At 37.6% G+C, this 15,404-nt stretch overlaps 1 protein-coding gene across 9 annotated transcripts in view; it reads left to right on the forward strand.

The window, feature by feature from the left end:
- Positions 1-15,404, forward strand: part of HDAC9 (histone deacetylase 9) — a 527,149-nt gene that overhangs the window by 384,407 nt on the left and 127,338 nt on the right. For all 9 annotated transcript variants that reach the window (XM_034760576.1, XM_034760577.1, XM_034760572.1 and 6 more), the window contains one exon: positions 5,202-5,309. In XM_034760576.1, the coding sequence (XP_034616467.1) occupies positions 5,202-5,309 (108 nt within the window). The remainder of the gene's footprint in view (positions 1-5,201; positions 5,310-15,404) is intronic.

Consider the following 15,404-nt stretch of genomic DNA (forward strand, 5'->3'; position numbering starts at 1 on the left):
CTTCTTAAGGAGGGAGAGAGTTTGGAATAGAGGTCAATGGTGGGGGCTGGGGTATGGATGGGGGAGAGAGAGAGAAGAAAGAAAAGTTGCAAGAAAAATGTTTAATCGTTTTTAGAATTTTTTCATCACTTTCCCCATCCCTCAGATAGGATCCAGGCCACCAAAATATGAGCATATATTTACAGTATTAGGCATATAGTATTTCAGGTTTTTGTTATTAAAAAAGCCATTAACATAAACAGTCCCCCCCACTCATATGTATCTTCCCTCTCTGCTCCACCTCCCCCCACACAGTGCATCTGGCAGTAATTTATAGTGGTAACAGCAATTTTCAGCTACTAACCAATCCAACCTAACACAGAATGTCCCGGTCTTGCTGTTGTAACAAGTACCCTATAAACTCGACCATTATGTGTTGCTGGAGGTTTTTTGTTTGTTTGCTTGCTTTTGGGATGTTAAGGTTTTCATTGTTAGGCCTCAAGATATCAGATATAAATTGATCATAAGAAATACATTCCTATCAAGTTCCTTTTGGTAGTATAAGATATAGCATTTCTGCACCCAACACTTGAAACATTAGATGCTTTTAGACAGTATAAATGCTCTTTATTTAAGTCATTCTCTCTTCCTTTTTAATATCGCCACATCCACTTCAAGAATAAGTAGTTTAATTTCTATCATTTGCAAAGTATTAGTGTTGCTATACATACCAATGGTTGAGCTATGATACATGTGCTTGAAAAAGCCTGCAACGTACAGTGTTCATTCAGAAAACTCTGAATGAAATTAATTCATATGGGTCTTAAAAACTTTACTCTTGCGATTGGAGTTGTGTTTTCTGGCTCACAGCATTATCACAGATGATTCTTATTCTTTGAAGGGCTGCATAAATGATAAGAACATGGATGCCAAAACACTGAGTATAGTTATATTTTAATACTGAAGTTTTGGTGCTTTCAAAATCCTATTAAAACCCCTTTTAGTTTTATGTTATGTATATTTTATTCTATCAAGATACTAAATGCTCTAGGTTAATTTTCAAAACATCCAAAGCATATGTTCCTCATGGAAAAAGAACAACAATTTAATAGGGATTAAAGTAAAAGGATCCTGTGCTAGAAACCAATTGAACTTAGCATAAAATGCTAAATTTAATACAGGGTTTTATTTAAATCATTCTGTAGGCATATCTAACAGGGATAAAATTTTCTATTAAATTCTATAGGATGGTCCAAAACATCTATGGAAAAGGCATCACTCACTATTAAATTCTATAGGACTTTTCCATAAAGCAATGATTCAGAAACTATGACATCTTTAGCAAGAGTGTTATGCATTAAGTATATAGTTCCTCCATGAGGCGGACCTGAGGTAGGCAGGAAGTAATGATGGACTACACAAAGAGTCAAATCCTACTCTACTTATTCATATAAGTTATCCTGCTGTATTCATCTTGTACAAGTAATGCAAACAAAAATTGGTCTTGTATACCTGACTGGACTTTTAACGCTGGTTGTCTTCACGTTTCACTAGGGAACACCCAGTAAAATAGTTAAATTAAACATCATTTGTGTAGTTTTAAATGTTTCAGGGGATTGCATTTGAGACATTTTCTCAGGAGCAGTTTCCTATCTAATAAATAATCATTTATTTGTAGAGTCAAAATAATTGTAAACATTGCCCTTCAATTTAGTCAGAATTGTTTCTCCTCAAATACTTCTTTCAGACTGATACATTCAGAAGAGACTTAAATGGTGGTATAAGTTACCTCTCAGTACATTGGTGTGAGTCTATGTAGGTGGCATTTATACATGCAGAAGAGTGGGGTTGGAACAAGAAAAAGAAACAAAAGGTGCACAAAAGAAAAAAGAAGCTTCCCACCCTCCTACATCCTGGCTACTTTTTCTACTACAACTTTCTCCTTCCTCTCCAATTTCTTACAATAGTAACACACATAAATTTACATTCAGACTCAAGGTTGTTGCTGAGTCCTGCCCATTTATGACACCTCTGAATTTGGCCCATAGTGCACAATCAAGAAGATACATAGGGCTATATTCTGCTTTCTTTTACAGCCCAGTGTATTGCAGTTAAAGAGTGACGTCTACAAAAGCTAACAGACATAACTTTAACATGTTTGCCTTTTTATACAGTGGTAGTTCAATAGCATGCTGCTGAATAAACTATTGAGTAAATAGCCTCTAAGAAAATGTCTCAGGCCCAAGCAACTGAGATATTTGAAACTAGTATTTAAAACTAGTAAAAATACGGAGAGAAACAATTCTGCACTGGCAGAGGGATGAACTAGATTAGCTAACAGATCTTTTCCATTACTGACATTGGGAGTTAAATTTTATATGCCAATATCTTCTTTAGTTGTTTCTCAGGGAAATCTCCCATGGAGTTCAATAGAGATTTGCAGGAGTGTGGACTCCAGAATTTAATTTTTAAGGGGTAAAATGTAATGCTGTATCTCCCCATATTGATCATTCCTTGTGTGTGTGTGTGTGTGTGTGTTAATTTTCTTGTATCCTTCTTGTAGCACACACACTTCTGCAGCTGGAAGTGTGCGCCTGCTGCGTTGGGAGATCCAAATGCATGATATGTGCCATCCCCAATTCATCAGTTAAAGTGCTGAATTTCCCATATACTCTGTTAGTCATATTTGAAAATACCTTGAGACATGCTGTTTTGTTTTCCAATTCTCCACTGTTATCTCAAGTCCCGTTAAAATTAGGCTCTCATGGGAATAGGGAAATTTCCAGTGGTAAATATTGGGCCTTGTTCCAATTCATTCTCCTCATCTACAGCAGAACACAGAAAATAGTTAACACAATAAATAGTCTGGGCAACAGGGACAGTGTTCAGCTGCTAGCAATCCCTTATTCTTGTTCTAGAGGAGACAACCATTTTGAAGGGCGGATACATTCACAAACTGTGGTTACAATTTTAGACTCAACAAGCAATTCTGGAAATGAATCATAGCCCTTCCAAGGCTGCAGGCTCCCTGCCTGCTTGTACCTTGGCACGTTGAACTGCAGTTGAATCATTTTCATCAACCACTGCTTTGGTTTTTAACCTTCATTTGCTAGCCATGCACATGGTAGGAAAATGCTCCCTTTTAGCCCTTCTATTAATAAGCATTCAAATTGAATACAGTGTTTATCCTACTCTATTGTGTTTAACAAATACCTTCTATTTTTTTGCCTTTTAGACTTAAAATAGATTTTAATGACACCTGCTTCATATGAAGCATTAGAGACAAAGGCCGCAGGAGTGTTGTCTAATGGCCAAAGCTTCGGGACTTAATGCTTGTTGGTTTTATTCCACGATCTACCCATTGACTTACTGTGTATCCTTGGAAAAGCTGCTTAATTCCTTAAAAATTAATATTACCCATCTGTAAGAGAAGCATAATAAATCATTACATGTGTTGTGAGGCTTAATTCATGTTTCTACAGCACTATGACATCCTCAGATGAAAATACAAAATATCTTCATTATACTAAGCTTGACAAGCAAATGCCAGTCTCATTCAAAGGGCCTGATTCTCCTCTTACACGGATGAGAATGTGGACTAATCCAGTTGAAGTCAGCTGTGTTTCACCAGTGTAAACTGGTGAAAGAGAAAGAAGAATCAGGCGCAATACACTGAAAAATGAGATCATTATGATAGCTTGAATTTTAATAGCAATGTAACATCAATGGTGAAGACATTTGACAGGTGTATAGAAGATCAAACTTCTTTCTATTTCCACTGACTAGCCAGAGAATTCCTCAGAAATTCCAGAGTCAAGTAACAGTTGCATCTATTTTCAATTACCTGATTTAGTTTTCGAGAAATTAACAACAGAAGTTCAAATTAAAAACATGTCTCAGTGTTTTTGGAAACTTTAAAAATAGGATCTTCCACCTAGAATTGGTATTTCTAAAGCTTTTGCTTTTCATAATGGACTTGTGTGATATTTTTCCCATTTAAAGGTACTTCCTATAAAGCATCAAAGAAGGCTGCATATTTGCCAGATTCAAGTATTTCATACTAAAGTGTCTGCTTGGTATGAAATCAGACAATGTAAATGCAACCCTTCACCATTTTCATTCATTAGTTTTCATTCTCCTTTGCATTAATTACTTTATGCAAGCACATTTACTGGATTATTGAAAACAGAAGTATTGAATAAGCATAACTTTTTGAACATATTTACTGAAGTTCTTAATCTATACTGTCTCATCTCTGCTGTATTCCCTTATTTTTTTAATAGCTGGCAGGCTCTCATTTAATACGTATGATAGAAAATAATTTGAAGAGTCAGCAATCCTGTTTATCTTTAATTAAATGTTAGTAGCTAAAACATACTGGACCGAAGTCATCCCTGATATAACTGCATCAAATTCAGTGGAATTACACCAGAGATTAATTTTTCACATTGTATTTCTTCTTTATTTTGCTCCTATCTCGAGCATGAATCAAATGAATCATAAATGTATAGTTTGCATTCAGAAATCTAACAAACGATTTGATTAGATTTCTATTTTCCACTAGCCAAATCCTAGCAAAGTAGCATATAGAAAATAGGATTGGGATTGTAAAAATGTGGGATTATCCTGAGGATGTATCTCTTTATCTGATTTATTATTTTAGTTTTTCTAATTTTTAAATTGCTTTACCAAGTGTTCTCAGTAAATCTAAAATATTCCTTCCATTTATTTAAGGAATATAAACTGTAGCTGTCATCTTGTGTAGAATATGTGCTACTGATTTCTTAATAACACAAGCTTTTGCTTTCCTAATGCCTGTAGTCACAAATTTATTTTAAATTCTTTGTCCTGGCACTTGCAAAACTCATTTTCATGTATAACTAAGGGCCCTCAACATATATTGTATCTACTACTGGGGCCTGGTGTCTAACGGGCCTGTAACTAGGCCAGATCCGGCCTATGTAATGCTGTTTGTAATGAGAAATCTAAACAGGGAATGGCAGTGAGGCATGACAGGAATGTGTTTCCATTGGAGAAGTCAGTGTAGAGAAAAAGTATAAGCAAAGCCATGTCCAGAAGGCCTTTTCAGCTGGCCAAGGCGGAAGACTAATGTTATTGTACATTGGCTGTCACCCTGCCAGCCCTCCCTCACTGATTTGTTTTCTCTTATACTCTCTCTCTCTCTCTCCCCCCCCCCCCTTCTCTGCCGACTGTTTGCTCAGGTGGACAGTGACACCATTTGGAATGAGCTGCATTCGTCCGGCGCTGCACGCATGGCTGTTGGCTGTGTCATCGAACTGGCTTCCAAAGTAGCCTCTGGAGAGCTGAAGGTGAGGTCTGGGTTGCGTGGTGTGTGGGAAAACGAGGGAAGAAGCTGAAAGAGAGATGTTATTTTTCTGGAGTTGTGGCGAGGGTGGAAGAGGGGAGAGTGGGAAAGATGGTCACTAAGGTGTGGTAATCTAAATACTCTGCTAGGTAGTTGGCAGATTTTATTACTCAAAGCCTTCTGTTCACAGGGGAAAGGTTTGCTGTCAGTATACTGTAGTATTTTTTTTTTTAACACAGAGGTGATTAGGGAGCTACAGTCCAAGTTAAAATTACTCATAGTATGTACATATCTGGCAAGCTGTACTGGAATTCCCTTTTGAAGTGATTTTTAATATGATTATTGAGTAGTATGTGTAACCTCAAAATACCACCCAGAGAGAGGAAAGGTAACTAGTGGACTTGCAAGTTACGGAGGAATAGGGAAATTGTTGATTAGGGAGGTAATGATCCAGAATATGCCTTTCCATGAAACAACTTCAAACTGACTATGCTTCATTGTTCTTCTTCTCCCACCTTATTTTTCTCTTTTCTACATGATCTGAAAAGAATGATGTACAAAACCCAAATTATTCCCAGTCTAAACAATTTATAAAAGCTCCAGACGTGACAGACTTGGACATTTTATTTGGTATTTTAACACCTCTATTTAAGGTACACCATGTGCAGCTTGAATGCAGAGTTACCCCAATAAATATTGTTGGAGCTAACATGGCTTCTTAATGCAACTGTGTATACATTTTCTTGTCCAAATACTGGTGGACTTAGTCCTGTGACCAAAGTCTAAGTAGGAGGTAAATATTTTAGGACCAACAATATAAGTTGGAATGAAATTATGGTGAATTTCCTTCATCTCAATTTTACTTCAGTCAGTATTTCAATTATACTCTAGATAGCGTAGTTCACTTAAGTACAGAACCTTTTTAGCTCAGTTTCAAACCTGGATGTTGACGTTAAGTGTTTAAATCATGAGTATTTTCTGACTGTTTCCTTGTATTCTCCTGTCAATCTGCCTGTATCCATCTGTTGCCTTTTGTCTTCTACTTAGCGTGCGCTGGGTAAGCTCTTTTGCTCTGTGTTTGTACAGTGCTTAGTTCCTGGTCCAGGACTAGGGCTCCTACATGGTCTAATAATATAAATAAATGAATAAATAATAAGTATTTGTGATTTAAAGCACCAAATGAAGAACTGGGACACCCAAACATATGGCCATATTGTGGAGCCCTCTACTCAGGTTGAAGAGTAATCCTGCTGACTAAATGTCAGGCCTTTATGCACAGAAGTTTGAAAATTGGGCCCTGTTTAGTGCTGTGCATACAGTTTCAGTGCATTGTTCCTGGCCAGAGGGACCAATGAGGGATCTGTAGGGATTTTTAGCAAGCTTTTATCTTTGTTGACTGTAGGTTGCCCTGCAGAATGTAACAGGGTTTAAAAGGAGGACTAGATAAGAATAATCAGATATGCTTTATGTGCAGTTGACATGACCAGGATCTGCTGCAAGACCTTTATTGCTTATCTCCATGGATTTATGGAGTCTTTCACACTGTGTGATTCTTCTTGGTTGTTTATCTGTGTGTAATGAGTGGCTGAGAAGAATAAAGCATCAGCCACTGTAAGACCTCAGTTGCCACTGAAGTGGCTGCAGTCTGGAAGTCAATATTTTAAATCTAATGCTAATCTGCTAATTACTTTTTAAATAGTAAATTCAAAATTGAATTTGTCTAGAATTCAGATACTCAAAATATTGTCATACATTTGTTTGAGAGACACAAAATGCAATTGTTAGGAACCCTGATGATGAAGTCTGCACCTTAGATGTATTGAATCAGCACATTCCCCAGCCAGCCCTGCTGCATCCACCATGCCTTTCACTGTTCAGCAGCATCGACTTTTGGCACTACACTGGCTGACTGTAGACTCCTAGTGGAGGGAGGTTGTGGAGACTTGTGGCACTACAATACAATTCCTGGTAAACTTTTCTCAGCTATGGACTCTCAACTTGGGTGTATGTAAGCAGAGGCCAGTGTCAAACCTAGGTGAATATTGTTACAGGAGTGCTCTGTAGATGAAAGATGTCTATGTAAATAATTAATAGATAAGGTTAACTAGATGGTGCTCAAGAATACGGAACATAGTTCATGGGGGGCTTTAGGACCAATAGTAGTTGTGCATTACAAATAACTTGTGTGTAGCTCTTTACATGTGTGAGATCTTATCAAATATGGCCCATGGACTTCACTGGTGAATCAGGCTCTTGGGATGAGATCCTCACCCCTGTCCTGGGCCCTTTAAGACAAGTAAAGGGACCAAACATTCCTGTGGAAGAAGACCTTTGTCCTGCAGAGGGAGCATTCCCTCAGTGCAAGCCCTGGTGTAGTGGGAGGGAAGAGGCATGCTGGGAGTGAGTACAGGGCATTGTGGTGTGAGTGGGGTCGCAGTACACAGTGCTACAACCAATAGAACCACCCAGGAATGCTTCAGTAATTCAGGGTATGGCTACCTGGCGATCAGAGGTGTAACTGCATCACATGTATGCATACCCAGAGTAGCTTTGATTTAGGTAGCTCTAATAAGCATAGTGATGCAGCTGTGGCAGTACAGGTGGCAGTGTAGCCTTGCTGGTACGTACTCAAGCAGCTAGCCCATGCCACTGCCCATGCTACCATTCTTATTTGAACTAGCTAGATCAAAGCTAGCTCAGTTATGGCTATACATACTGCAATCACAACTCCTGATTGCTGTGTAGAGAGAGCCTAAATTATGTCTGGGACTTCCAGTCCCTGGAGCAGCCCAGCATCAAAAGGGCACACCTTTGCTTTCTTCCTCTGGGTTGTAAGTTCTATGCTGCACCTCTTAGCGGCACAGCACAGAATTTCACCCTTAATACTTAATGTAGCCAATAATTGCTTTCTGTGGTAGTGTTTGGGTCGTTGATATTTCCCTAGTGATAAACAAATTGTCATTACTAATACTGGTAACTTTTTAAAACCAGATATTTTATTATGATTATTATTTATGTCAGTGCTTATTCATTATATTAGTAATGCTTTTAAGGCTCTAAAATTAATTTATAAGTATATAAATATAAGTAAATTAATACTATAATTGGATATATTTACAGATTGATCAATAATATTATTCTTAAAAATACCTTTTCGATGCTGCAATATTAGTTTTACTGGATAGTGTCTTGTTAAAATGCAGTCTCTTAGTGTCTTTCCTAGTTATGTAAGGTGCCCTGGATTTTTTTGGGTACCGCTTCATACCTTCCCATTGACACAAAAATTAATAGCTATGAAAAGGGTAAATTCTTGAGCTAATGTAGCTGAAGAAAGGGGCTGCCTAATTTGGGTACAAATTCTGCAGTGTGTGGGGGGGCTTTTGTAATTAGGTACTACTCAATGTGAGTAAGATTGCAAAACTGGGCCTTTAGAATCTACAGGAACATTTCTGATATTGTTTTCTGCAGTTTCCAATATCCCTATTAAGTACTACTATAAGTTGGAGTTAATTATTTTAAGCACAGTACTCAAAATAAGGATTTCTCTTCATTTTATTTTTTATATCCATTAAGTATGTCAACATTGTCTGTTGCAACACTCTGTTCTGTGCGAGAAACACATAAGCACCATATATTTTTAATTTGACAAATATGAAACAGAAGAAACCTCTGCAATCAACTGTGAAGAACTGTTGTATTTTGTCTGGTTATTCCCTATTGTTTTAAAAGTTTCCATGGGTTAAGAGGCAATTATGCACAAGGGCACTCAAGAAAAAGGCCAAATCAGTTAAAAGATGACAAGGTCTGATACTATCTTGAACATCCAGTTAAACTGAACCAAAACAAACACAAGCCCCTTCCCATATCTTCAGGTGTGTGGGTGTTGCGTAATTACCCTCTTAGTAGACAGGGATCATTTAACTGAATTAAAACAGTTTGAAATTAATACCCTCAGAAACAAAAAAAGGTATCCTTTTGTGGGATGGTGCTTTGGAACATGTCAGCATGCATCAGGAACAAAATTAATTTGCTGTATTCAGTCACTGTTACTGTGCTGTTTCGCTGCTATTTCTGGATAACTGGAATTGAACTTGAAATTGTCATTCCAAACAAGTCTGGATACTGATATTGCTCAAGGCTCAAGTCATACAGGGCCAGATCCTGCTTGCCATGCTCATGGAACTAGCACCATAAAATCAATGATATTATTTATGTGAGTAGGGTAAGCACAATTTGTCCCAAAATATTCTCCTTCTTTCTTACTCTTGAAAAGGAGATGTATATATTGTGCATTTTCCCCTTTAATAATGCATTTATTTTTTTTAAATTGCCCATACCCTCAGTTCAGATGCATTGCTAAAATCCAATTTAGGTAAGCATGAAAAAGGTTGGTTCAGACTTTACCATGGGAGAAAGGTATTGAGGTCTGTACATAGCAGAAGACCGCATAGTTATTTACTAGTCAAAAGACAGGCGGAACATGGATTGGAATATGGATCTGCCTCTGCTTCAAAGCATCTTTATAAAACTCTGTGAAATCAGTCCAAGACAAGCTAAAGAGAAGCTTTACAACAAGAGCTTTACTCCTAATCTCTTAAAAACTATTTAGGGGAAAAAAACTTATTTAAAAGACCATTCTAGGAACATAGGGACTGATTCAAACTTAATTGGAGACCACCTATTCAGTGGGTTTTGGATTAGACCCATATGCTTGAATATGGTGTTGGTCTCTGAACCACTGTCTCACCTCAGTCTATAAAGTAGACTGCCAGACAAGATTAAGTGCATGAGATGCAAAAAATGTGCCGAACAGTTTGTCAGATATCTTTGGAAGCACTGAACTTGGGTACCAGCTGATTTGCAGATAGAGTGGGATGTTGTAATGTCCGTATTGTTTCAATCATCATGAAAGAGTTTAATTAGTTGTGTTACTTGAAAGAGTGTTGATGTCCATAATAGATACCGGGGAAAATGTTTTTAATTTTTTTCTTCTCATCTTTGTAATATGACAAGTTATACCATTTGGGTATATAGAACTATACTATTTCTGCTTCTTATATCACATAAAATGACTGAGGCATGTTAGTAACATGACAAATTAACTTAATCTGTACTAATCTTCCTAATGTGTTACATATGCAGTTATAGAGTATGTTATATATTGATTATTTAAGGAACTGCTCCATGGTTCATGTTTTACTTTAGCAGGTATTCGTATGATACTCTCTTACTGATAAGTAGCTCTATAAGGCAACTTCAGATGTCATAGCAAAAGGGGAAATGCATGTATGCAAATACATCCCTGTTGAACTACACTGAAGTGAGTAAGAAATGTTAAGGTATGAAGCATGAAAGAAAATGAGCCAGATTCTACCCTGCAGATGCAATTTTCACCTTCTCCTGGGATAGCTGTTCCAGAGGGTGCATTCCCTACTGGAGCAGGAAGATGGTGATACCACTGCTACTCTGCCCAAGGAGTTCCACTGGGGAATGGCAGTTTTAAAATCCAGTCACAGCTCCACTGTAACAGAGGCTTTTCAGCAGCGAGACTGATTTAGTTAAGTCCCTAGTAAACCTGGCTCTGCCTCCTCCTGTGGCCGTTCACTCACATTTGGGATTCTGCTGGCCAGCTCTGTGGGAGTGCAACAACACAAGTCACTTATTTGAGATGGACTTACTGCCACCAGCTCTCATCTCCCTAATGAATGAATTAATGTCCATGATTTTCAAAGGCACAAAGGGCAGTTTGGTGCCCAATTCCCACTAACACTCAGGATTAGGTGCTTAACTGTCATTTGTACCTTTGAAAAATCTCCCCCTGTGCCTATTGCAACAGCATCTATGCACACTGAGTTAAAAAAAGAAAAGAAAAAAGACAAGAACAGAGTAAATTGCTATCATAATTGCTTTATTGTTATATTGTTTTAATAAAAGCTGGCAACTATAATTGCCTAGTATGGCTTTTTAAATAAACACCATTTCCTTTATGCACTCTACTTTTAGTCTCTTAAAAAATGCATTCAAAAACATCCCTTAGATGATTTCTCCTAGTAATTATGGCTATGTTCATAGTGAAATGATTGCTATTATTTTATACAGCAATACAACTTGAATTATTCACTTGACCTTCACAGCAACTGTCCTCCTCTTCCTATTGTTTATTTGATTTTTCACTAGGGTGGTTAATATACAGGGCAACACAGGTATAGCCATCTTAGACTACAAGTCCCACGTTTCCAGTTTCCTCCAATGCTGTCATCTTTACAGACTCCTCATGGAGGCAGACAAGCAGCTGTGCATTGCTCTTTGTTTCCATTATACAGTTACGTGTTTAATGGTGATTTCTTGTGTTTCTGGCCTCTGCTGACTTCTTTTGTGAGAAATAATGGCATTCCCACACGTTTGTTATTGTTTCCTTGGCAAATCTACATGCTGCTTGTAATGCTCTGTTAATATCATGAGTTCTTGTATTCAGCATTCTTAGACCCCAAGGGCCAGTTGTTAGCTCCTGCTCTGGCAAATAGCCTTTAAAGCTACCCTAAACAAACATCTGAAGATTCCCCCACCTCTTACACTCGTGTTCCCTCCACCATGATGTATGGCATGTCTTGGGGTCATGCTGAAGCAGGATGATTGGAACACAGTGATTCTCATCCAGGATAACAGTTTCAAAGGGACTATTACAAGCTGGTGGGACTTAGAGCAGCCCTGTTGCTACTCCATGTTATGCCAGGGAGCTGACAGTGTCAGAGACTGGAGGAGCACAAAGATGGCTTAAGGCCACCTTTGCCTCTTCCCATCGGCTAGCTGAATGGAGCTCCTGCACAGCTGCAAATCTGGCTATAAAATTATTTTTTTTAAAATCACATAGGCCAACTATATTAAAAGTAAAGGTATTTAAAGTGTGCTACTATATAGGATTTTATTTACGAAAGCATGGTGAACTTGTCATCTACTCAACTAGTGCAGTCTAAACAGAGAAATGTAGTAGTGTCTTATGTCAATATTGGCCTGATCCAGAAGCCTTGTGCACCTAATTACTGTGTAAAAATCCAGAAGATTTGTTAAAACAGAACTAAATCCCTCCCATTAAAGTCAAAGGGATGTTTGGATGACCAAGAATGGCACTTCGAATATTACTATTGTTAAGCATTAGGTTCCCGCTTCACACTGTTTTACCTATTTACACAGTCAAAATAAAAGAAAATGAAGGCTAAATTTTCAAAATTAGACAGTTAAACTGTGCCTGCAAAAAAAATAGGGCTAGATTTTTCACACAAGTTGTCCCATTGGGATGCAGCGGCATGCATGACACTGCAAATGACTGGAACACTTTCCAAGGAGCATTTATTTGTCCTGTAGGGTGAAGTCATGTGAAACTAATTTGTAAAGATCCGAAAGGTACTTTCAGTCACTGCACAAGTGGGCTTATAAATATCATACAGTATCAGTTTTGTACTGAATTTGAGGATAGCAAAAGAGGATCAAATGTCTTTTTTCCAAAGGAACCCCTGCTTCTTGCCATAATAAATATATTTTACAAATGCTATACAGTTTTTGTAACAAGACATAATATGCTAAATACCATTCATTTTAATACAAAAGTTATATTTATCAATTAGCTAGTCAAAGTTGGCTGGCAGTGGTTTCAACTGCTGAGTCAATTTTACCCTCTCAGGGCCTGACTGCAAGTTATCAATCATCCTAAACTCTCTTTGAAGCCAGTGAGAGTTAATGGTGCCCAGCACCTCTAGAAGTCATTCAGCACTTTGTAGGAATGTGTCCATAAACACATGAATCATTGAGTATGGGTACAAGATATTTGAGAAGAACATTAGTAACCATGATCTTGTTCTCACACATTGCTGTGAATGGACAAATTCACATTGTGGTAAAATGCTTCTTAGGCCTATATTACCTCATTATGCTGTGGATCCACCATAGAAGATCAGTGCAGACAACCAGTACCTAAACAGCAGAGAACCCAATAATGTGATGGAAACTATCCTTGACTGCCCATTTCAGCAGAAACAGGATGGATGTCCGATTGTGCTGTTGCAAAGCATCAAGGAATTAAGTAAAACACTGAGGAAAAGAATGCTAGCATATATGACTGATCTCCCAGCTACTCTTTGGAAAGTAGGCATCCAGCCATATGTATAGCATTGAGAGGGAGCAAAATACTTATGTTAGTACAGGAAGGGAATGAATTCTCCTTGTTTTTCTCTCCAGTAGCTCGGAGACAGGATCACATAGATCTAGAATGCATCTTTTCTGTGAATTGAAAGTTTGAATATACGACTCCTCTGTCATTCCCAGTTTGAGCAGGTGTAGACTTTATACTGGGGTACATATACCCCTGAGGGTACGCAGAGGTCTTCCAGGGGGTATGTCAACTCATTGAGATATCTGCCTAGTTTTACAACAGGCTTCATAAAAAGCACTAACAAAGTCAGTACAAACTAAAATTTCATACAGACAATGACTTGTTTAAACTGCTCTGTATACTATACACTGAAATGTGAGTACAATATTTATATTCTAATTTATTTTATAATTACATGGTAAAAATGAGAACGTAAGCAATTTTTCAGTAATAGTGTGCTGTGATACTTTTGTATTTTGTGTCTGAATTTATAAGCAAGTAGTTTTTAAGTGAGATGAAACTTGGGGTACGCAAAACAAATCAGACTCCTGAGAGGGTACAGTTGTCTGGAAAGGTTGAGAGAGCCATGGCTTTAATACCATCTTAGTTGCAGCTCTACTCCTTATATTTAGGTTTAACCAGAGAACTAAGTATATAATGCTACAGATGTGAATCTTTCCTTTAATGTGCATTTATGTCAGTCAGTTTACATGTAATGGTTCCTGTATCCTAGTATAAATAAATAAATAAAATGTTTTGAATGTATGTGTTCACTTCATTTTCAACATATTGTTCTTCGTTAATCTGTCTATCTCTACTCTGTATTTTTGCATTTCTTCTAACCCTCAGCCAGAACTGTTCAGAGCTTACAGTTTGGTATTTAAATATTGCCTAAATAAATTAGTTGACATTCAGTTGTGCTAATATAGAGTATGTTTGTGCAAAGCTTGAAGCTAAAGGATGTGTGAAGGGAGTTCTATCAGTTGCATGAATGTTGTTTTTTAATACTGTGTGTTAGCTGATAATCAGTGTTCAGTGTTGCTCAATATGGATTAGATTAAATTAACTGCTTGATCACCAGCATAGGGTTTTTTCCTAAGAAAAATATTTCCCCAAATGCCTGTTTGTAATGCACTGAATTTCACTGTAATGTACGGATATATAATGTAGTCCCCAGAGAGGTCACATAGATATTTTGGATGCTCATAGGGGACTGACAGGGTTAACTACCCCAAGATGTCCGAAATTAGCCACTGGTAAGGAAACTAGATCTCCAAACAGATCATTCTAACAATTCCTCTTGCCTTTGTGGATTGCTACAGTAAAGAAACAGAAGAGAGGAGTATACAATGTATCTGTCATGCTGTCAAAAACAGGAAAGTGTCCCATTTTCTCCCCTTTAGATACCCCCATGATGTACTCTGAGAGATAATCATCTTAATTATATCGATCTTTTGGGAATGCTGATAGGGTTAGATAATAATGAGCTGTGAACTGAGCAGGGGCAGCTATAATTCTTGCACTGATATTTCCAAATTGTTTTCTAGTATTGAAAGAGCAAAATACATGTCATAATTTGATGAATGGTGCCTCCTTGACTATGTGTTCTCTTGGTTCTCTACCTACATGTACTTGAATGTATATATTATTTAGATTTTCACAAATGGTAGAGGGGAGAAACACATCCCAGAATTTGTCTGAATGAGAATGAAATTTGGTACACTCGCCTGTGAAACATATTTTGTGAAAAAAGAGGCCACGAAAAGCCTATGTGGGCAGAGTACCAAGATTTTAGCTAGCAGTATAAATGCAGTTTGACGGCTATAGGCTAAATGCAGCCCATCCTCCTTCTGCTTTACTGTACTCTATATTAAGTACAATCAGCAGACTAATGACTTTAAAGTTAAACATCCAGTGCTGTTCAGTATTGCCAACCCTAAGCATTCAAAAATC

The sequence above is a fragment of the Trachemys scripta genome, chromosome 2 (assembly GCF_013100865.1).
Source record: "Trachemys scripta elegans isolate TJP31775 chromosome 2, CAS_Tse_1.0, whole genome shotgun sequence".
NCBI classification, from domain to species: Eukaryota; Metazoa; Chordata; order Testudines; family Emydidae; genus Trachemys; species Trachemys scripta.